Source organism: Mya arenaria, chromosome 4, assembly GCF_026914265.1.
Source record: "Mya arenaria isolate MELC-2E11 chromosome 4, ASM2691426v1".
Lineage (NCBI taxonomy): Eukaryota > Metazoa > Mollusca > Bivalvia > Myida > Myidae > Mya > Mya arenaria.
In genome coordinates, this window is record NC_069125.1 from 71,174,322 (window position 1) to 71,196,683 (window position 22,362).

The window sequence follows — 22,362 nt, forward strand, 5'->3', positions numbered from 1 at the left end:
CAGTGGTAAAGGAATGTAGAAATAAGAACTCTCAATTAAATTACGGTGTAAACTGGGAGAACGATTATTGGTCCCAGACTCTATACAATAAAAGGGGTTATATACGAATACTAGCTGTGGTAATTAAAATGCATAATGTATTTATTTTATAACAAAAATAAACGTTGTTCATATGACGTCATAAAATATCGCGGGAAAATCATTTTTAAAACCGTTTATAGTTGATACTTTAAATAATCGTCCGTCCGTAATTATTAAGCGGACTAATGTCGCTCAAAACTCCTAAACTATATTACCTACCAAGAGTCATGAAACTTATTATTTAGTGGTGGAACTTACAACTATGATGCACATTTGAGAGAGTGGCCCCTCCTTTTGTGACAAGCACGATATATGGGGGTATCCGTGTCCTATGGGCGCATTTCTAGTAGTGTTATTGGTTTGTGCGGTTGGTCCTTACCGCACAAAAGACCCAACATTAATCAACATATATTAAACAAAGGATTATTTTGATCAGGTTAACAATAATGTCAATAAATCTAGCTATCGTGCAGGTACTTAAAAGATTTATGCGAAACGTGCAACACATGTCATATCTGGGAGTAGGATTACTGTATCATTGGTCCCAGGTCATATATATATATATACTCTGTTGTACAGCCACGGAGCTGCAACTTGTCCAAATATACGAGCGAGGCTACGGCTGTGACACCTATGCTATGGGTGAACGATTTCATTGGGTAGAGATGGTGTTGTTGTCAATCTTGTAAAGCATGACAACTTTTGCCTCTTCCCAATATAGAAAGCATGAATGTTTGGTGGCATCGGCCGGTACCTCAAGAGGTCATGAAAATGTGGAGCATACTGTAGTGTAAAGGCACACAAGTAGATATTTTTTATAAATAATTAAAACTAAATGTCTTTATTTTTAAAAGCGTTTATGAAAGTAATATAGTTAGCTGCACTGATTATGGTGGTTAATCGTTTGATTATAAGTTGAAAATGCTGTCAGTGTAATGTAAATGGGATGAAGATGGACATACATGGTGAGTATTGTGTCTTTCAGTTTCTTTTTATGGGTAAAAATAAAAACAATTATCGCGGACTGTAGTTCTACAAAGGGAAAGGATTAAAAAAAATCTGATCATCTGAATTTGCATAAACTGCTATTAAAGCTTTGACATACGTGCAAATCTGGATTTTCATGAAAGGTGTTATAGATATTTACGTTCAATCCTTTTACATTTACACAACACGTAGTCAATCATAAATGTGACTACAATCTCCGTCTATTTGTGTTTTATGAGCTTTCGGTGGGTTATAGAGGTTTTTCGCGCTTCAGTTATCCATCCTTTTCGTCCTCTTTTTTTCTGTTTTCAGTTGAAATTGTGACACATAGAAAATTCAAGATGGCTTCCGCCTGCGCCTTGGAATGGGTGCCAGACAAGTTGTATAATATGGCCGTCTCTGCCATTGTTACTTCGTATGGTAAATACAGAAGAGAACTAAAGGGTCTTCCCGAAAATGTGCAGTTCGATATTTACTATAAGGTACTTCACTATAGATAAAAGTAGATATTTTCTTTTTTGTATTGACAGATATGAAATGTCAAATTGTGTTTTGTTTTTGCCAGTGTTCTGTTTGCCAAAATAATGCGCGTACTGGTTGACGGTACATTTCCGAACGCTTTTTGAGGTTTTTCACAATTATCTTGGAGAGTTTTTATATGGAGGGCTCAAATACCGAACACTTGAAAAGCGAAAATACATGGTCATACAATTATAATTAATAAGTATGCTATATTAAATAAACACTTAGCTGCAAAGTTATTTGTTGTTTCCGATGTTTTTCAAAACATAAAATTCAACTGTAAAGCGTGATTTCTATTTATAAATATCTTGAATGTAGGTCAACATAACTGCAAATCCTAAAGATGCGCGTGCGCCCTCTGACGTCATTCCCCGTAGCGTATAAACGTTGAATGGCATTTTTTTTAGAAAAATACTAAACTAAACAAGATGAAACTTCGCAAGTGTGACCAAGGCAATCGGGATTTATGCCCTGTTTGGAAATGTACCGTCAACCTGTATAGGGAACCTTGTCAACATTCAGATTTTCATTTTGTTCCTTAAACGCCACAAGTCGACTGATTCATACTAGTGTAAAATATATTCTTCAATTGTAATTCCACAATATTTCACACTGCATTGTTAATAAACATACAAAAGTTACACATAAATTATTTTTAGCCAATACCTTTCTTTTATTACACTTACGTATTGCATGAAACACAAATCCATATCGATCTGTCAACAAAGCATTGCCATTTTTTAACTATCTAGCAGGTGCCCGTTATCTTTCCGCTCAATATACTTAGCACTGGGATCTGTCATTCTTAGCTAGGAAAACAACAAGTGGGATATGGACGCTTTAAGTGTTTTGTGTCCTTTCTTTCATCTATAAACTCGTTCTCTGGATTATGAAAATGGAAATTGTTTATGTATAAATTTTCTTGTTCAACTGATAAATATAAATTGTTTGTTATTCAGCTCTACAACAAAGGCAGGCTCTGCCAGCTGGGCATGGAATTTTCAGACCTTGACACATTTTCCAAAGTCCTGAAAGTAAATGATAAAAGGTTTGAAATTTTATTATCCCTTAAATCATGTCACAAAATTTTGAAGTAAAATGGTACTTTTGGCGTCAGTATTCACTATTGTTTGATAACCTAAATAATCTTAACATAATTTTTTTGCACTCATATTTAAAGTTTGTAACATCGATGTACTGTGTTTGCTCTTATCTGCATATGAAAACATCTGTTTTGTATTTTGATTTGATTTTGTACATTATTAGTAAGTTTTTTTTCTAGGCACCTGTTGCACCACTGTTTCCAAGCCCTGATGGATCATGGAGTGAAGGTTTCCGAGATTCTGGCGGACTCATATGCCTACAAGTGCCAGGATTACCAGAGTAATCTAGCCACCACTCAAACTACTGATAAGACAATCCAACTTGGATTTGCTCTTGGTATGTTCTTGTTTGTAATGATAGTTGCTATTGTAGGAAAATTTGTATATCTTAAATCTATTATGTTGTAAAATAAAACTTAAATATTGTTTTGAAGATACAACTGTACTGCTTATTATACACTTCCTCAGCCAAGTGTCCATCTGTCACTGGGTGTTTCTCCCCTTATATCGGTACAACCTCTAGATGATGGGTGAGGTAGTGGTGATCAAAATAACATAAAGTAACATAAAGAATAGAGCATCATTGATATTTGTGAACTATGAGATATAAATCTGATGCTTGTATGGCCAAACTGTTAACAGGAGGCTTCCTTGGAGATGCAGGCTGGTTTGGTGATGCTTGCAAGGTGTACAAGGCATGTCTGGGTGTGTGTCAGATGGATACATCGCTCTCTAGTCTCTGCAAAACCCTGGAATGCTGTGTCAGGTAATTAAACAGGCTCTGTTATTAATAGATCACATGCTTAAATAGTAAGCATATTTTTTATTCATTTTTGTTGAGCCCTCTTGTATTTAGATATATATTTAGACATAGATGTTACAATGGCGGTTAGGTGTATATGCATCAGTGTGATATTTCATCTTTTCTGATTTTGGCTTGTCCGGCCAGTAACTTAACCCGTGCATAAATAGATTTTTGAATACCTTGGCACAAATGTTCACCCTGAATAGATGGCATGTTGAGTGCAAGACCCATGTATATGGCTTAAGATCAAGGTCACACTCAAGGGTCTTAAATCAAATGCCCTTGTCTTTTCCTGGGTTGTGCAGGCTGTTACATGGCAATGCATGGGGGGATTTTAATATAATTTGACACAAATGTTCACCTTAAAAAGATGTTATATAACATGCAAAACCCATGTGTAGGTGGGTCAAAGATCACACGCAGCCTAATTACAGGAATCATTGATCAGATATTTGTTGTGTTTTCTTGTGGCTTATTTGACATCACTGTCATATATAGCAATCAACTTCCCAACAATAACAGTCAATGACAGAAAGCAATCTTTCAGAATTGTTCAATGATTGTGACATTGTTTGCATTCACCGAAAAACATTTAGTTCTCATTTTTAGCTCGACTATTCGAAGAATAGGTGGGCTATACTACTCGCATCGGCGTCTGGTTAAAGTTTTAGGGCAAGTTGGGATTTTCACTTATAAGTCCAATACCCTACATTCAATTGACTTAATACTTCACACAGATGTTCAGGGCCATCACATGATGAGGTTAGATAACTCCATGTCATTCTTTACACAGATTATGGCCCCTGATTGACTATGGAACTTAGGTTTAAGTTTTAGGGCAAGTTGGAATATTTGAACTTCTATATCCTTTGTTCAATTGACTTAATACTTCACACAGTTGTTCAGGACCATCACACAATGAGGTTACATAACTCCATATTATCCTAAATACAAGTTATGGCCCCTGATTGACTTAGGTTAAAGTTTTAGGGCAGGTTAAAGTTTTAGGGCAAGTTGAGATTTTCACTTAAAACTCCAATACCATTCATTCAATTGACTTAATACTTCACACAGATGTTCAGAGCCATCACATAATGAGGCTAGATAACTCCACATTATCTTTTATACAAATTATGGCCCCTGATTGACTATGGAACTTAGGTTAAAGTTTTAGGGCAGGTTGGGATATTGTTTAATAACTTCTATACCCTTCATTCAATTGACTTAATACTTCACACAATTGTCCAGGACCATCACCCAATGAGGTTAGATAACTCCATATCCTTAATACAAGTTATGGCCCCTGATTGACTTAGGTTAAAGTTTTAGGCAAGTAAAAGTTAAGGGCAAGTTGGGATTTTAATAAAAAAAACTTCTATACCGTTCATTAAATGCACTTAATAAAATTCAAAATTATTTACGACCAACTTAGAAAAAGAAACATAACTCCGTTTTAAGCCTAAATACAAATTATGGCCATTGAATTTTTTTATTTTTTTATTTCCTTTGAAAGGCATAATTATGTATATTCTTAACCACATTTTCATAATGGGAAATCAAGTTATTTGAATGACTTGCGTCATTGTTTGGGCGGAATGGTGGGAGGGCAGTATCGGTCACCATATGTATCAAATAATTTTAGTTAGGTTTGACATAAAGAGACCAAACTTGGTATTATTACATTGTTATTGTATTCTAAGTCAAAGCGGCGTAGTCGAGCGCGCTGTCTTACGACGGCTCTTGTAATAATATACAGATTGTTTTATGATTTGTTAATATCCTTCTGAAATACATGTACTTACATGTACTTGTGATAACCTTATAATTATTTATACTTGTTTATTCCCCTTGGAAACCTTGTGTATATTACTCACCACTGTCCATTTGTAGGTTATTGCATGTGCAAAACGTGAACTGTCAGTACCAGGAGGCCAAGTCCACATGTAAGATGGCATGCAGCATCATCGAGGAGATTGGTTCTAAAGGAGCTCCTGCCAATCGGGCCACGCTCTACACAGAATGCTGTGCCCTGTTATTTGCTGAGAGCCAGTATGATGAGGTACTGCTGCTTTTCTGTTGTACCACTTTTTGTAAAACATTTATGCTTTTGATGTGTGAGGTATGAGACTTGTGCTTTTATGTTGTACAAGATGAAAACAAGTTCCGATGTTAATAACTCCTCTTTCTTGCAATTACTGTATTCTAATAAGCCACTTGTATGGTTTCACAATGAAATGTTTGAAATGATATCCAGTCGATCCTGGTTGTAAGGCCACCTGTTTTGAATGACACAGCTACAGTTATATACAGGTTTATGGAAAAATATGACGGCCTTGGATTTTTTAGCTCGACTATTCGAAGAATAAGGAGAGCTATCCTTGTCACCCGAGCGTCGGCGTAACCATTTATGTTAAAGTTTGCGTACCACCTCAAATATTTTCAAAGTCCATTGACATATGGCTTTGAAACTTTGCACACTTGTTCACCATCATGCCCCCAACCCGTACACAGGAGGAGATAACTCTATCAAGCATTTTGACAAAATTATGGCCCTTTTTCGACTTAGAATTTACGTTAAAGTTTGCGTACCACCTCAATATTTTCCATTTCAATTTATGTTAATATCTCAGCACATCATGTAATGCATTGAAATCAAACCAACAGGGATCCATGCATGTTTCGACACAACTTTTCAATCCATACACCGAAAAGTGGGGGAATAGTCGAGCTCGCTGTCTCTGTGACAGCTCTTGTTTGTTCTCCAATCAAAATGTGTATTGCATCATTTGATTGCCCCATGTGTTTACTCATTGAGGAATCATGTTTATATCACCTTAGAGGATGTTTTGATCAGAATTAACACAATTAATGAATAGATACTTCAGTAGATATTCAAAATTACTAAAATAATGATCAAATACCGACAAAGTTATACCAGTTATTATGGATTTACCATTTGTATTGTCACTTAAAGTGACAAAACAAGTAATGACCTGTATTCATTTCAATTTTAAAGTGCACAGATTTTTATTTTTTCGAACAAACATTTACTATGCATTGTGTGTTATTTTCTTATAAATTTTGATCTGATATGGGTGCCAGTAAAACAAATCACAAATTTGACTCTGAAAGAATGTGTTGAGTGTATACAGTTAATAGAAAAACAGTCAGATTGCAAAGTTTAAGTGGCAGCAATTTCCCACCTGGATAAAGTGGCCACCTGTCTTAAGCAGTCAATTTTACCTTTTCCCAACGGAGGCCACTTAATACAGGTTTGTACTGTTGTTTTTGTTTGCAGGCTTACCGACACTGTAAGATGGCCATGAAGGAGCTAACCACCACACTGCCGCAGAAAGCTGTGGTCGATGTCCTTAGACAGTGCTCTAAGGTAATTTCATGTAAATACACCTGTACAATGTCTAAAGTCTTTCAAACCATATTAGTGCATACAAAGATAGTGGTTTGTTTTCAGGCTGTATTTTAACTGTTTCTAAGTACTCTACTTGTTTAAAATTAATATATATATATATATATATATATATATATATATATATATATATATATATATGAAAATGGTGATTCATTGTGTTTAAACAAGTTAAGTGTAATATATGGAAGCCTGACTTGGCATTAAATTGTTTCACTGTTTGCCATTACTGTAGATGAATTTGATGTACTGTTAACAGGCCTGTGTTGTGAAGAGGGAATTCTCAAAGGCTGAAGTGCTCATCAAGTTTGCTGTGGACTTCGCTAGGTGAGCTTTTAATCAAGAGGTAATATGAGCTGACTCACGTTATTTTGGGCCAACAGACATATCTATTACAATGAAAAATCATGAACATAAAATGCCAAAATTAATGAATTTATCGATGTGTTCTAATTCTTTTCATTATAAGGATTGTCATAAGCGCATCATTTTCTTGAGGATGTCTGATAATAACTTGACTCATGTTTCCATATCAACCGCAGATCTCGTCCCAACTTTATTGATAGTGTCTGCTGCAAATGGCCCGACTGTTTGAAAAAAATAAATAAAATAAAACATCAAACGTTTCTTTATTTATGTTCTATGAAGATTCTGTATAAAGACAATTAAAATTAAAAGCCAGTTTTAATATAAATCCATTAATGATGCGTGTCGTTTCAGTAATGTAGATTCTTTATGACATCATGTGTATGTCGTCAAATTTAGTCGTCGAAATGTGCAATGCATGGTCTAACTTGTAACTACACATCTTATGCAATATTAGAGATTTCATGAGTACTACTTCTGGAATGACATACCATACCAGAGCATATGTATGTCCAAAGGCCCAAAATTGTGCTGTGCAGCTCTAGTTATGCTGAACAGTTGTGCTATATATGGAATCGCTAGGTATTTTTCGTTCCGATGATTTGTGCAACGCATGTGCCATATAGTGTGATTTAACCCCCACATGTGGCTCTGGTTACTAGATGACAAAGTTCTAATAGCTTTGAATACTGTACTCTGGAAAAAGTTTGGGCTTTTAAGATTTTGTTTACCCACTAAGAACTTTGGGTATCATTGAGACTTGAAGTCCTCTAATTGTGATGTATGTGTCATGTAGTAGGATTCTCAGGGCTCACGATGGGAGTAACCTAAACAGGGATAATTCTATGTCAGATTTTCAATGAGAGAATTGTTCCCATTTGTCCAAAATTGGTGAGAGAATTTTAACTTCAGTGAGATTTTTATAATACATGGAAAACACAGTGATAAAACAATGCAAAAAAGTAACTTGTTTCATGGATATCAATATATTAACAAATTTACAATATATAGATATAATATATACACTTGTTTGACTAGAAGGAAACACTTGTTAACAGTTCAGACAGCATGAACATTCACACTCATTATACTTGAGCAAAAAATAGGATTTAGCCATTTTCTTGCTGAAAGGTGCATTGACTTTTTTGGGAGATGAAGGCTTTCTATTCTTGTTTTCATCTGAACCTGGTATTTTATTATGGCCCAGAGGCTTTTTTCAAGGAATGCAAACAACATTTTCTGATTAGACATTTTGACGCTTCAGATATTGTAGACGCATTTAAAATGCAGTGGTAACCCGCATAAACAAAATTATTCCGGAACGCAAAAATGCTTGAAAACAAGACTGAGTGTGTGGATGATATCGATCAAAACATTCGATAAGACAAATGCATTCAATGTAGGGGAGGCAATTCATGAATAATTCAATAAATATAAACAAGAAGCTATCTGCGACTACGATGCTTTATTTTGTAAAACAACAAAAGGGAAAAGGCACAAAATACACAAACTGCAATCAAGCGCGAGAATATCTCACATTTATGTGATTTGGATATGATTTGAGCGAATTTTTATGCGAGAAATCCGGAAATCGCTTACTAGAATTATCCCTGCCTAAATGAAAGTGTTAAATAAGAAGTTTGGCATCATACCTACTGGTTTTGAGTTAGAGATATTGTTGTATAATTTCACCGTGCCAATCATTGGACTGATCATTAAGCAAGGCAGTTTTGCTATCAAAAGTTATCACAGTTTGAAGCAATTTACTTTCATTGCTTAATGTTGAAATTCGCTTTATTTTTTATGCCCCCCTTCATAGAAGAGGGGTATATTGCTTTGCACAGGCATGTCGGTCGGTCCGTCCGTCCGTCCGTCAGTAGACCAAAGCTTGTCCGAGTGATAACTCAACAATTCCTAGACGTATGGTCATCAAACTTCACATGAAGGTTGGGCCTGACCAGTAGATGACCCCTATTGATTTTGGGGGTCATCGGGTCAAAGGTCAAGGTCATAGTGACCTTTAATGGTAAAATAATTTTAAAGCTTGTCCGAGTGATAACTCAACAATGCCTGCACCCATGGCCCTCAAACTTGACGTGGAGGTTGGGCCTGACCAGTAGATGACCCCTATTGTTTTTGGGCGTCATCAGACCAAAGGACAAGGTCACAGTGACCTTGAATGGTAAAAGGTTGTCCGAGTGATAACGTGACAATGCCTGTACCCATGGCCCTCAAACTGGACTTGGAGGTTGGGCCTGACCAGTAGATGACCCCTATTGTTTTGGGGGTCATTGGGCCAAAGGTCAAGGTCACACTGACCTTGAATGGTAAAAGGTTGTCCAATTGATAACTCAACAATGCCTGCACCCATGGCCCTCAAACTTGACTTGGAGAATTGGCCTGACCAGGAGATGACCCCTATGGTTTTTGGGGGTCATCTGGCCAAAGGTCAAGGTCACAGTGACCTGGAATGGTAAAAGGTTGTCCGAGTGATAACTCGACAATGCCTGCACCCATGACCCTCAAACTTGACTTGGAAGTTGGGCCTGGCTAGAAGATGGTCCCTATTGATTTAAGGGGTCATTGAGCCAAAGGTCAAGGTCACCTGGAATGGTAAAAGGTTATCCGAGTGATAACTTGACAATGGCTGCACCCATGGCCCTCAAACTTGATTTGTAGGTTGAGCCCGGCCAGAAGATTGTCCCTATTAATTTTAGGGGTCATTGGGCCAAAGGTCAAGGTCACAGTGACCTTGAATGATAAAATGTTGTCCAAGTGATAACTCAACAATGCCTGCACCCATGGCCCTCAATCTTGACATGGAGGTTGGGCCTGACCAGTAGATGACCCCTATTGATTTTAGGGGTCAAAGGTCAAGGTCACAGTGACCTTGAAAGCAAACTCGACAATTCTTGGACCTATGGTCATCAAACTTGACATGAAGGTTGGGCCTGCCCAGTAGATGACCCCTATCAACTTTGGAGGTCATCAGGCCAAGGTCAATGTCACAGTAACCTTTAACGCAAAAAAGTTAACAAATCTTCCCCCACTGATATCTCAACTTGACATGGATGTTAAGCCTGACCAGTAGATTTATAGAGCCAAAGGTCGAGGTCACAGTGATCTTGAATGATAAAAGGTTGTCTGAGTGATAACTCAACAATGCCTGAACCCATGGCCTTCAAACTTGACTTGGAGTTGCATCTGACTTGTAGATGACCCCTTATGATTTAAGGGGTCATCGGGTCAAAGGTCAAGGTCACAGTGACCTTGAACGAAAAAAACTTGTCTTGTGATAACTTGACAATGCCTGCACCCATGGCCCTCAAACTTGACATTTAGGTTTCTGGTGACCAGCTGATGACTCTGGATTTTGAGTTCATAGAGTCAAAGGTCATGACGGTCATAACACACTTTATCCTCACACTTTAATGGTCATAATCTTAAAACAGCAACAAATCAGCTGTCATTTCGGTCCATGCATATTTCATTCAATTGTCCATATAATCCTGACAACATGGCGCTCAGGGGGGGCATAATGTTTGACAAACATCTCTTGTTTAATAATTCTGAAGCTAGTTTACATGGTACAGTATGCAATGTATTGTAGCAGCATTCCGTTTGATCAACAACATGTGGCATTGTCAGTCGGAGAAAACTGTTATATATATAAATGGTTTCCCTGGTGTTTTTCATATTTGAATTTATTTTTCGTATTTGAATTTAAGTTACTGTTTTGTATAGGAAATATTGTACCGTGTAGTTGTATTGAAACAGTATCATCTCATCCCAATTGGTTAAGAACCATTTAGCCTCCTATTTCCGAAACCTCTGATCCAGAGACAGATTCACCCAGCCATTGCAATAAATGAAAAAAGATTTTTAAAGATGTCTTTGTGATGGTTGGAAGTTACCGTAGCTGGTTGTTTTCAGGGATTGTTTTGGTTGTCGCCACCCGAAGTACTCGGATGCCCTGCTGGACTACGGCTTCTATCTTCTCAATGTGGACCAGATTACAGCTGCTGTACAGGTCTACCAGGTATGCTTGCATTATTTAGAGGTTAATGCACAGCGTAGCCAAGTCGTTAGTGATAATTGGCCTAAGTGACTCATAATGGCCAGAGACGTAGTCGAAGGAAGTTATGAGATGAGGGCGAATTATCACACAACGGCCTGGCTATGCTGTGTATTAACTTCTTTAATACAAATGGGTTTTTTTTCTTATTTTGTAAGTTTGAAGTATTCTTTTTAAAGTTAACCTGCAATCAAGTTGTGCATTCTTATTTCTTCTTGCTTGACGGTAAACAACATTTTGTTGTAATTTCATGTTCCCATCAATTTCAATTGTTCAGCTTGAAAATTCCATAACATGTCTATCTTAATTTGTTCTGTCTTTTCATGTCTTGAATGTCTCAATTCAATTGAACAGACATGAACACTTAGCAATTAGAACATTTGTTTGTACTTAAATAAACAAATACCTCTTATTCGTGATGTCAATATGTATGTAGTGTAGTCAAGTCAACTTGACATGAATAGGTTATCAAACACTAGGATATTTCCCTCAACTGCTTTTGCGTTTGCTTTCCTTTAGGATTTTAATAATTAATCTGTTCAAGCAGATCAATAAATTGTGATTGCGTAGTTTATACCGTAGATGACTGGTTTTAAGACAATAGTGGTTATAAGACACAGGCAAAAAATATGTGAAAAACTCGAGGAAAAAACTTACTCTATGTTATGGGTTATTGGACGCACTGAAAAAATATCAAAATAGTCTGCCACCATTAGTTACCATGTTTGTTAACAGTGAAGATTTTTTTTTTTTTTGTGAAAATGGCGATGCTTTTTTTAAACCATGCAATACTAATACAAAGCAAAACATTCTTTCTGACAGTGTAACGTAAACGTTACCTGTCCAGAATGAAACATTTTGTAAAGCAAAATTTTTATATTGTATATGTTTGTTCTCAAAATGTAAACACCTACTGGAAAGTATAAAGAACGTGGCAAAGTGTAAGAATCAAGACTATTATCGCAGCAGTTTGTACTATTGGTATGTTAAACTGCTTAAAGGCAGTGCAAGTTTTTCACACCTGATCATACCACCGACAAAATATTTCGACAGTGCACAGCTATGCTTCTTTACATGCAAGTTAAATTATTGTTTTATACAAAATAATATTGAATAATTATATTTGTACAATAATGAAAAATTAAAATAATAAACGTTTTACGATACACCTTATCCTGATCTTCAACTGAGGTTTTAACCTGCATAAACTCGATCGAGATGATGTGAGTGACATCCCTTTCTACATAAATCTAAACTTACTAGTTTTTTTTACCATTTATTTCTCTGAAGAGCCAATTTCGGCCTGAAATTGACCAAAAAAAATGTTAAAAGTTACTGTTTGTAAGACGCAGGCATTTTTTTAAAAATCGAAATCTGAGGGAAAAAAGTGTGTCTTATAACCAGTCAGTCATTTACGGTACATGATTTCACAGTCATCAAATTTGATTTCATGATGAAAATTTAACTCACTTATGAACGTTTCACAGGCCGTAAAATGATAATCGATAATCGGCATGGGCCCCAAAACTGATAATCGTCGAGTTGTGCAAATGATCGTGAAACCCCTGTAAAATGTATACTATAAGTAGAAACATGTGTATTAAGTAAACTTCCTTGTAGCACAGTTTGGTTTTTGAGTAAATAAATGCAGGAGTTGTCAGTCTTGGTGTCTTTTGACTGTAGTAGCATTTGCAAAAACACATGTTAGCCATAACTTTATAAACTGTGAGGATGTAACAGGAAATTAAGCACTCATGATTACAATTGAAAAGCCACTCAAGTTGCAGGATAGATATATACAATAGTAAACACTTTTGATTATCTAGACATTTTTTTAAATGGTCTAAAGTGGATGTTGCAAATGAAGCACTTAATGTTAGTGATTGAATATATTGGAATGAGCATTATATTGACTTAAACATGGATAAATAACTCCATATCAGTATTTGTTGTGTTTATTATTTTGCATAAAACTTTATTCAGATTTGTAAAACTATGGCAAACTATAAAATCCAAAGTACAAACGAAGGCCATTGAACAAAGATGTCTTTTCAGCAAAATACCATTGATATATCTTACTTTATCTGTGATTGGTTTTATTTGCTTCAGCTATTAGGGATGTCCCATTTTTGGTCACTTTTGATGATGTCATAATCATGAGTCTAGATCTTCCTCATTCACATTTTGATCTTTCATTGAAGAAACATATGGACATTTGCTCAAGTGCATTGTAATGCATGAAACTTTTGCAATTTTTCAACCATCTAACAGCCAAAAATATTCTGGCAATAAAAAAATCCGATTTTGAGCCCATCTGATTGACAAATGTTTTTTTTTTTTTATTTTTTTTTTTGCATTTTATCCAAAAGCTTCTTAAATTTGAAATGTCTCATTTACATCAATAGAAAATAAATAAAACCATGTGGAACAGATCAAAGACAAAATGGACAAAACAATGATCAATGAGAGAAATATTTGCTGGTTACAATGAGCATGGAAAGCATCATTGGAATAAGTACCTCATAGGAAAAATGTTTCCAGCATAAAAATAATCATAGAGATGTATACTTCATTTTGTTGGTTCCATTTGACTGTATTTTAATATAAAACATATGCTAACAAATGGTAAGAGTTCTAGGGTAAATCATTAAAAATGTGTGTTTTGCCTTTGTCCCTAGAATGCCCTGGACATCCGTCAGGCTGTGTTTGGGGGGAACAATTTACATGTTGCCGTGGCACACGAGGACCTGGCCTACGCCTCATACGTCCAGGAATACAGCTCAGGGAGGTTCACAGATGCCAAGTAGGAACATTTTGGAATGTTATCCGTTAACACTTTGTAGAGTGAAAGTATTTGACAAAAATATTAGAAACAAAGTAACAGCATAATCTGCCTGTACTTAGCTTTCATATCAAAGTAAGCATAGATTTGTCAGTTCCTTATGTCATAAATATAGTACAGTACTTAAACAAGTTATTTAAAAATAAATGTTTTAAATGGTGTGTGTTTGGGGAGATTTAACATGTAATAAGATTTTAAGTGTAGGTCTAATAGTAACAGTAATTTATTCTGTGTTATGCTTAATGAAAAACAACTGTCCATAAGACTATATGACCATATGCCCAACCATTGCACTCAGTTACGATTAGGTGATTGAGTTGACATCTACACATACTTATGATAGGTGCTGGTTGTTTCAGGGACCATGCAGAGAAGGCCATAGAGATCCTGGAGCACATCCTGCCCTCCGACCATCTCATGCTCTCCTCATCCAAGAGAGTAAAAGGTAACAACATACTGTGGAATATGTTCCTTCTTCATTTATTGTTTAGGTGGTCCATTATGTACTGTTCAATCTCCAACATGGCTGCATTTATTAGTTTAGAAAAAATAGTTTTAAGATTGCTCAATTCCTAAGGTTTGGAATAAATTGCATCTAGACTGGAATCTAGCCTAATCTTTCTCCTGACGCCACTGGATTTCTTTCAAAATACAATTTGATACGAAGGATAGTCACATGGAGACCCTGACTACCTTCATGACTGAGGGTACATATAGGTCAGTAAAAAATATTCAATGGCCAAGTTAAAGCTTGTCTGTTTTTCCTAGAAAGAAAGTTGGCAGCGGTGTGCAAACTCTTTAGCCTTGGCTTAAACTCTTGCGGTATTATTATTACTTTTATTATACCCCCGACAAACGAAGTTTGAAGGGGGTATATTAGAGTCACCCTGTGGTCGGTCGGTCGGTCGGTTTGTCGGTCGGTCCGTTGCAATTTCAAAATATTAGTAAAAAATATTCAATGGCCAAGTTAAAGCTTGTCTGTTTTTCCTAGAAAGAAAGTTGGCAGCGGTGTGCAAACTCTTTAGCCTTGGCTTAAACTCTTGCGGTATTATTATTACTTTTATTATACCCCCGACAAACAAAGTTTGAAGGGGGTATATTAGAGTCACCCTGTGGTCAGTCGGTTGGTCGGTTTGTCGGTCGGTCCGTTGCAATTTACCTTGTCCGGAGCATAACTTAAAAACTACTGGATGGAATTGGATTAAACTGGATGGAATTGGATTAAACTTCATACAATGATAGAGCATAATGAGAGGAAGTGCAGTGTACAATAACCATAACTCTGTTCTTGCTGATTACTGAGTTATTGCCCTTTGTTACTTTTGTTTTTTCCGGAGTATAACTTGAAAAGTACTGGATGGAATTCATTGGAACTTCATACAATGGTAAAGCACAATGAGAGGAAGTGCAGTGTTCAAGAACCATAAGTCTACTTTAGCTAATTACTGAGTTATTGCCCTTTATTTGTTGTTTTTGCTGTCAAATATTTTTCCAGACATTAACTTGCAAACTACTAGATGTAATTTATTAAAACTTAATACAATGGCAAAGCACAATGAGAGGAAGTGCAGTGCACAAGAACCATAACTCTTTTTCAGCCAGTTACAGAGTTACTGCCCTTTGTTACTTTTTTCCTGTCCAGAGCATAACTTGAAAACTAGTGGATGGAATTTAATAAAGCTTCATACAGTGATAGATCATAATGAGAGGGAGTGCAGTGTACAGGAACCGCAATTCTATTTCAGCCAATTACAGAGTTACTGCCCTTTGTTACTTTTTCTTGTCCAGAGCATAACTTGAAAACTGTTGGATGGAATTTAATTAAACTTCATACAGTGTTGGATCATAATGAGACGGAGTGCAGTGTACAGGAACCGCAGTTCTATTTCAGCTAATTACAGAGTTACTGCCCTTTGCTACTTTTTCTTGTCCGGAGCATGACGTGAAAACTATTGGATAGAATGTAATAAAACTTTATACAATGGTACAGCACAATGCGAAGGAGTTCAGTGTACATGAATCATTACACTATTTTAGCAAATTACAGAGTTATTGCCTTTTTCTGTGTTTTTTTGTCAAACTTTTGTCTGTACAGTAACTTGAAAACTACTAGATGGAATTTCATAAAACTTCATACAATGATAAATCATAATGAGAGGCAGCGTTCGGGGGTATTAATCACCTTCAGTGATAGCTCTAGTTTCTTGTAACTTGCGCTTGTGTGTGTTTAAACTGGCAGAAAGATTTCTTAAAGTAAAGAGTGGGTTTTCTGATTGTGTTGATATGCTGTGTTTCAGTGTTGATCCTGGAGGAGATTGTCATGTGTTCTGATTGAGTTTCTATTGGTGTTTCAGCATTAATCCTTGAGGAGATTGCCATAGACAGTCACCAGAAGGAGATGGAACAGTCTCTCCTGTCAGAGGCCCAGGAACTACACCTGCAGTCGCTCGCACTTGCACGTAAGGCATTTGGGGAGAACAATGTACAGACAGCAAAGCACTATGGCAACCTTGGACGCCTTTACCAAAGCATGCACAAATTTGAGGTAGGAATGATATCAGTGCCCTTGTTTAATGCATGAGTTTGTGATACGATTGTTTCAAAACAACTTTCCTTTGACCAACACTTCAATTTTCCAAACATAACGAAGCTTAATTCAATTCTAGACATGATGAATCAATGTTGCTGTAACATGTTCTTGCAAGTCTAATTGTTAAGATTTACATAACGTGTTTGTAAAATGTGTTTTAATTCTTTTTATTTAATGACTTTAACAATTCGCACATGCAGAAGGCGGAGGGCATGCACCTGATGGCTATTGAGATCAAGGAGCGTCTGCTGGGCTCGGAGGATTACGAGGTGGCACTGTCCGTTGGCCATCTTGCCTCGCTGTACAACTACGATATGGAGAAGTATGACGAGGCAGAGAATCTCTACCTCAGGTCTATAGATATAGGTGAGCAAAACATAGCAATGATGAAATCAAGGTTTACAGATACTATAAGAACATGTTAAGCTTGTCTTATTTTTTTATAAATTATTTATGAAAGTTAATTATGCTATATTAGATTTTCTTAATCTTGGATAGTTGGGCAATTTCATGGGCACAAAAACAAAAATAAAATAAAAGATTAGAACTTTGTTATCTTTTTATGCCCCCACAAAGTGGCGGCATATAGGGTTGCCCTTGTCCGTACGTATGTCTGTCTGTCTGTACGTACGTACGTCCCGAAGATTGTTTCCGATCTAATTCTTGAAAACCGTTTGTCCAATCCTCACCAAACTTTAAACACATGTTTGTGACCATAATATCTTGATCAAGTTCGATAGTCATGGAAATCGCTTTAGTCATTTAGGAGTTACGGCCCTTTTTTGCCAAAAATACTTCAAAAATATATGTTTCCAATCTAATTCTTGAAAAGTATGTGTCCAATCCTCACCAAACTTTACATACATGATTGTGACCATAATATCTTGTTAAGATTTGATTTACAGTTGTCAGAGCAGGTTCCTTTTGAAAATTACAATTTAATGCAAAAATAGGTAGCGTGCATGTTGATTAGTATATACACATCCAATTGACAGTATTTCTGTATGTTTCAGGTAGGAAGCTGTTTGGAGATGGTTACTCCGGCCTGGAATATGACTACCGCGGCTTGTTACGCCTCTACCGCCAAGTCGGAAACTATGCCATGGCTGATAGATATGCCAATATCCTACAACAGTGGAATCGTATTAGGGATAGAAACAATTCCATAGAAGTTAAACCATTAGAGTTCACATTGTCAGCAGGGCTTTCAGAACTTGTGACAGAATACTTCTAAAGATTGTGATAATCTAGAATGTGTGCACTGATTAAAGGATGCTGTGATTTTGTTCTTATAAGAGCCAAGTGAACATTAAAGAGAACATGCATGTTGCTTCAAGTTGTTGGATGGTAGGTGCAGGACAATCAGATGTGATAGAGTTCCCTGATTGGTCTACTGATAGTTACCCACATCCCCAAAGTGGAAGCAATTACAGAAGAAAGTTCTTAGCTCTCACAAGGTGTGCCAAGTGTGCTATATAAATTAAATATTAAATGTATACTCTGTTGGCAAATACAATATTTTCGCTGTGGTTGTATAAGTTATTATTTATATGCTTAGTGTTGCACTGTGGCAGATCATGGATTGTGGTTGTTTTAGCTATTACTTTAAATGGCATTTTCTGAAATATATGTTTTTGTGCTTATAATTGCTAGTTGTTTACAGTATCTTGGCTAGTGTTGTATACCGTATCTTGGCTAGTGTTGTTTACAGTATCATGGCTAGTGGTGTATACATTATCTTGACTAGTGTTGTTGACAGTATCTTGGCTAGTATTGTTGACAGTATCTTGGCTAGTGTTGTATACAGTATCTTGGCTAGTGTTGTATACAGTATCTTGGCTAGTGTTGTTTACAATATCATGGCTAGTGGTGTATACATTATCTTGACTAGTGTTGCTTACAGTATCCTGGCTAGTGGTGTATTCATTATATTTGCTAGTGTTGTAAACAGTATATTGGCTAGTGTTGTATACACTATCTTGGCTAGTGTTGTATACAGTATCTTGGCTATTACAGTATAAAGTATATGACCAGTGTTGTATACATTATCTTCGCTAGTGTTGTATACAGTATCTTGGCTAGTGTTTAATACATTATCTTCGCTAGTGTTGTATACAGTATCTTGGCTAGTGCTGTATACATTACCTTGGCAAGTGTTGTACAGTATCTTGGCTAGTGTTGTATACATCATCTTGGCTGGTAATGTATACAGTATCTTGGCCAGTGTTGTATACATTTAGTCATTATCTTGGCTAGTGTTGTATACATCATCTTGGCTAGTGTTGTATACATTATTTTGGCTTTTCTCATATACATCATCTTGGCTAGTGTTGTATACATCATCTTGACTAGTGTTGTATACAGTATCTTGGCCAGTGTTGTATGCATAATCTTGGCTTGTGTTGTATACATGATCTTGGCTTGTGTTGTATACATCATATTGGCTAGTGTTGTATACATCATCTTGTGTATACAGTGTCTTAGCCAGTGCCACACATTATCTTGGCTAGTGATGTATACAGTACCTTGGCCATTGTTTAAAACAGTATTTTAGCTGGTGTTGTAAACAGCATCCTAACTAGTGTTGTGTACAGTATCTTGGCTAGTGTCATACACGTTATATTGGCTAGTGTTGTATACAGTATCTTGTTGTATTCATCATATTGGCTAGTGTTGTATACATCATCTTGACTAGTGTTGTATATAGTATCTCAACTAGTGTTGTATACAGTATCTTAACTAGTGCTGTATACATTATCTTGGCCAGTGTTGTATGCATAATCTTGGCTTGTGTTGTATACATGATCTTGGCTAGTGTTGTATACATCATTTTGGCTAGTGTTGTATCCATCATCTTGACTAGTGTTGTATACAGTATCTTAACTAGTGTTGTATACAATATCTTTACTAGTGTCATACACATTGTCTTGGCTAACGCTGTATACAGTATTTTGGCTAGTGGTGTATACAGTGTCTTAGCTAGTGCCACACATTATCTTGGCTAGTGATGTATACAGTACCTTGGCCATTGTTTAAAACAGTATTTTAGCTGGTGTTGTAAACAGCATCCTAACTAGTGTTGTGTACAGTATCTTGGCTAATGTCATACACGTTATATTGGCTAGTGTTGTATACAGTATCTTGGCCAGTGCTTTAAACAGTATCTTAGATGATGTTGTAAACAACATATTGGCTGGTGTTGTAAACAACATATTGGCTGGTGTTGTATAAAGTATCTTAGCTGGTGTTGTATACAGTATCTCAGCTGGTGTTGCAACATCTTGGCTGGTGTTGTATACAGTTTCTTGTTTTCTTTAATAATATCTGCGAGTATAAAAAGGATAAACTATAATATGGATAAGTTGTCTATCAAATGCGTTAAGTTTAACTGAATTACAAGAATCTATTAAACAATTTTAAATTATATTTGCATGATTACTTTTATTTTTGAAGTATGGTTGTTTGTCCTTATCTTTCAGATCTGTATTAATTATAACAGTCAGTTCTAATGAATTTGTGAACAAAAAAATCTATATTACATCTTGTTTATTAAGTTCAAATGAAATGGGATATATACACAAGTTATTATTGACGTTTTTAATCTAAGTTTTACCTTTGTTGTTGTTGAGGTGTTTTAATCATGAACAACAGTTTAATAACTCTTTATTCAGTGTTCATGTGTACATTTTTGTTAATTATCATATTTTGGAACTGCCTTTTTTCAAGTTTTATTATCTTGCTGTGTGGCAGGATTGTTTGTGTTGAGTGTCCACCTTTTGGGTGCCTAGAATTTTGGACAGGTTTGCAAAGAAAACAAAAATAAATAGATCTGTTCAAACTGGGCATTTTAGCGAAGACTGTAGTGTGCACCTGGATTCATTGAGAATGAAGTGAGATGACAAACGTACAACAGTATAATGATTTGCAATGAAATAACAATTTGAAATCCACACATTGGCTAAAAATGATAAAATTAGGAAAATTATAAAAACTATAATATTGTTCTAGGATTGTAAATTTATATCATGTCATCATTTTGAACCGTTCACTGTTTAGTTCCAACTTTGGTACCTTTTGTTTACAGTCATCTGATTCAACTTATGGACACAATTTTATTAGGTCATCTTTTTAAAGAAAATAGTCATATATCTGCAGGACTAGTCTTACATTTCAAGTATTTTTATACATGTATATGTACCTTGAAGCTTTTGAATCAGTGACATTTAATCTAGATTAAGTCATTTAAGAAGTTATTCTACCTCCAAGTTTCCGGAAATATCTACATCATGTCATGTTTCATATTGCACGCTTCTTCTATCTATTTATTAAGCTCATCATGAGTCATACCAATAAACATCAAGTCAAGATTTGCCTCATATATAGGAGAACTGGTACCGATTTCATAATTCAATATTATTGTGATATTATTTTCGCCTGGCTCCTTAGATTCGTTGATTAATGTATTCGTTGATACTTCTTTGTTTATGCTTATTACTATTAAATGAAAGATTAAGCATATCTTGTTATTGTTGGATTATTTTCAGTGTAAATGTACATGTACATCTTTGATAGAATTGTGTTGAGTAAGGGATGTCACCTACAGTGTATTTGTCAGCAAAGGAAGCCATTGAGAAGCAGTTCCACGTTGACATGAATAGTTGTATACGTCATTTTAATATTCACCAGCAGACAATTGTATCAAAAATTTAAAGTTGGTCACATGTTATCTCTGGCTAGTGTTCACATTGAAATGATTTCACTGGTTAAAAAATACAGTAAATAAACATTTCAGCTTTTTTTGACCTTATCTACTATTTTTTTACAAGTGGCTGCTTAAGGCTAAAAGCTGTGGTGTTCTATAATTTCCACAGTGGTACAGACATATAAATGTCCGACTTTTCATGGAACTGTCCTCAATTTTACGAAAACACTCGAGTCAAATCTCAATGTCAGTCTCAACCCATCTTACCCCATAACATCGACTTAGAAGTATTTTCGTAATAATGAGGTCGGGGGCTCATCAATACTCTGGGAGCGGTGTTCGCACCGAGGGGGGTACCGCACTGGTGATACTTTTTGTCAACGTTCGAGAACCGCACTGGGACTCACTGAGGGGCTTGATGAAACGTTCTCTGGCTTAGGGGGATCACCCATTATGAAGTCAAATACTGATGCGGGGTAATACGACATAATACTTTTGCATTTTAGGCGTAGATTATCATTATACAAAAACGAAGTATATTTACAACATTTATACTGGCTCTGAAACATGTTGAAACACTGACTTATTATAATGAGCTTTAAATGAAATATAGAACCAAATTATACTTCAATAAACTTGACTTGTTTTAACAAATTTAATATATTTCTTTAAGAAATTGCCACAAGAAAATATTTGAAGCAGCATTCATTGGTCCTCATTTATGATTACACCAACATACATCTTCATCGCAACATGCACGTTCTTCCGTGGTTTTTCCTTGACCGGAAATGGTTTTAAATGCTTAATTAAGATTAATTACCGATTGACTTTAAAGCTAAATCCGGTAAACTTCCGTCATGAA

The 22,362-nt window shown here is 35.9% G+C and overlaps 1 protein-coding gene across 1 annotated transcript; it reads left to right on the top strand.

Annotated features, from left to right (window-relative positions):
* Nucleotides 1–1,404: 1,404 nt before the first annotated feature.
* LOC128232031 (amyloid protein-binding protein 2-like) lies at nt 1,405–21,528 on the top strand. Its single transcript, XM_052945370.1, has 13 exons — nt 1,405–1,550; nt 2,550–2,638; nt 2,873–3,030; nt 3,336–3,459; nt 5,389–5,557; nt 6,797–6,886; nt 7,185–7,252; nt 11,225–11,330; nt 14,045–14,169; nt 14,568–14,653; nt 16,563–16,753; nt 16,999–17,164; nt 17,812–21,528. The coding sequence occupies exons 1-13, from the start codon at nt 1,410–1,412 to the stop codon at nt 18,030–18,032; spliced, it is 1,734 nt and encodes a 577-aa protein (XP_052801330.1). The 5' UTR covers nt 1,405–1,409; the 3' UTR covers nt 18,033–21,528.
* Nucleotides 21,529–22,362: the final 834 nt, after the last annotated feature.

What these genes read in the sequence shown, in the direction of transcription:
- LOC128232031 (XM_052945370.1), top strand. Translation starts at nt 1,410, where the DNA reads ATGGCTTCCGCCTGCGCCTTGGAATGGGTGCCAGACAAGTTGTATAAT. An exon ending in CCAACTTGGATTTGCTCTTG is followed by an intron (nt 3,031 to 3,335) that starts GTATGTTCTTGT and finishes AACTGTTAACAG; the next exon opens with GAGGCTTCCTTGGAGATGCA. An exon ending in CTGCTGTACAGGTCTACCAG is followed by an intron (nt 11,331 to 14,044) that starts GTATGCTTGCAT and finishes CTTTGTCCCTAG; the next exon opens with AATGCCCTGGACATCCGTCA.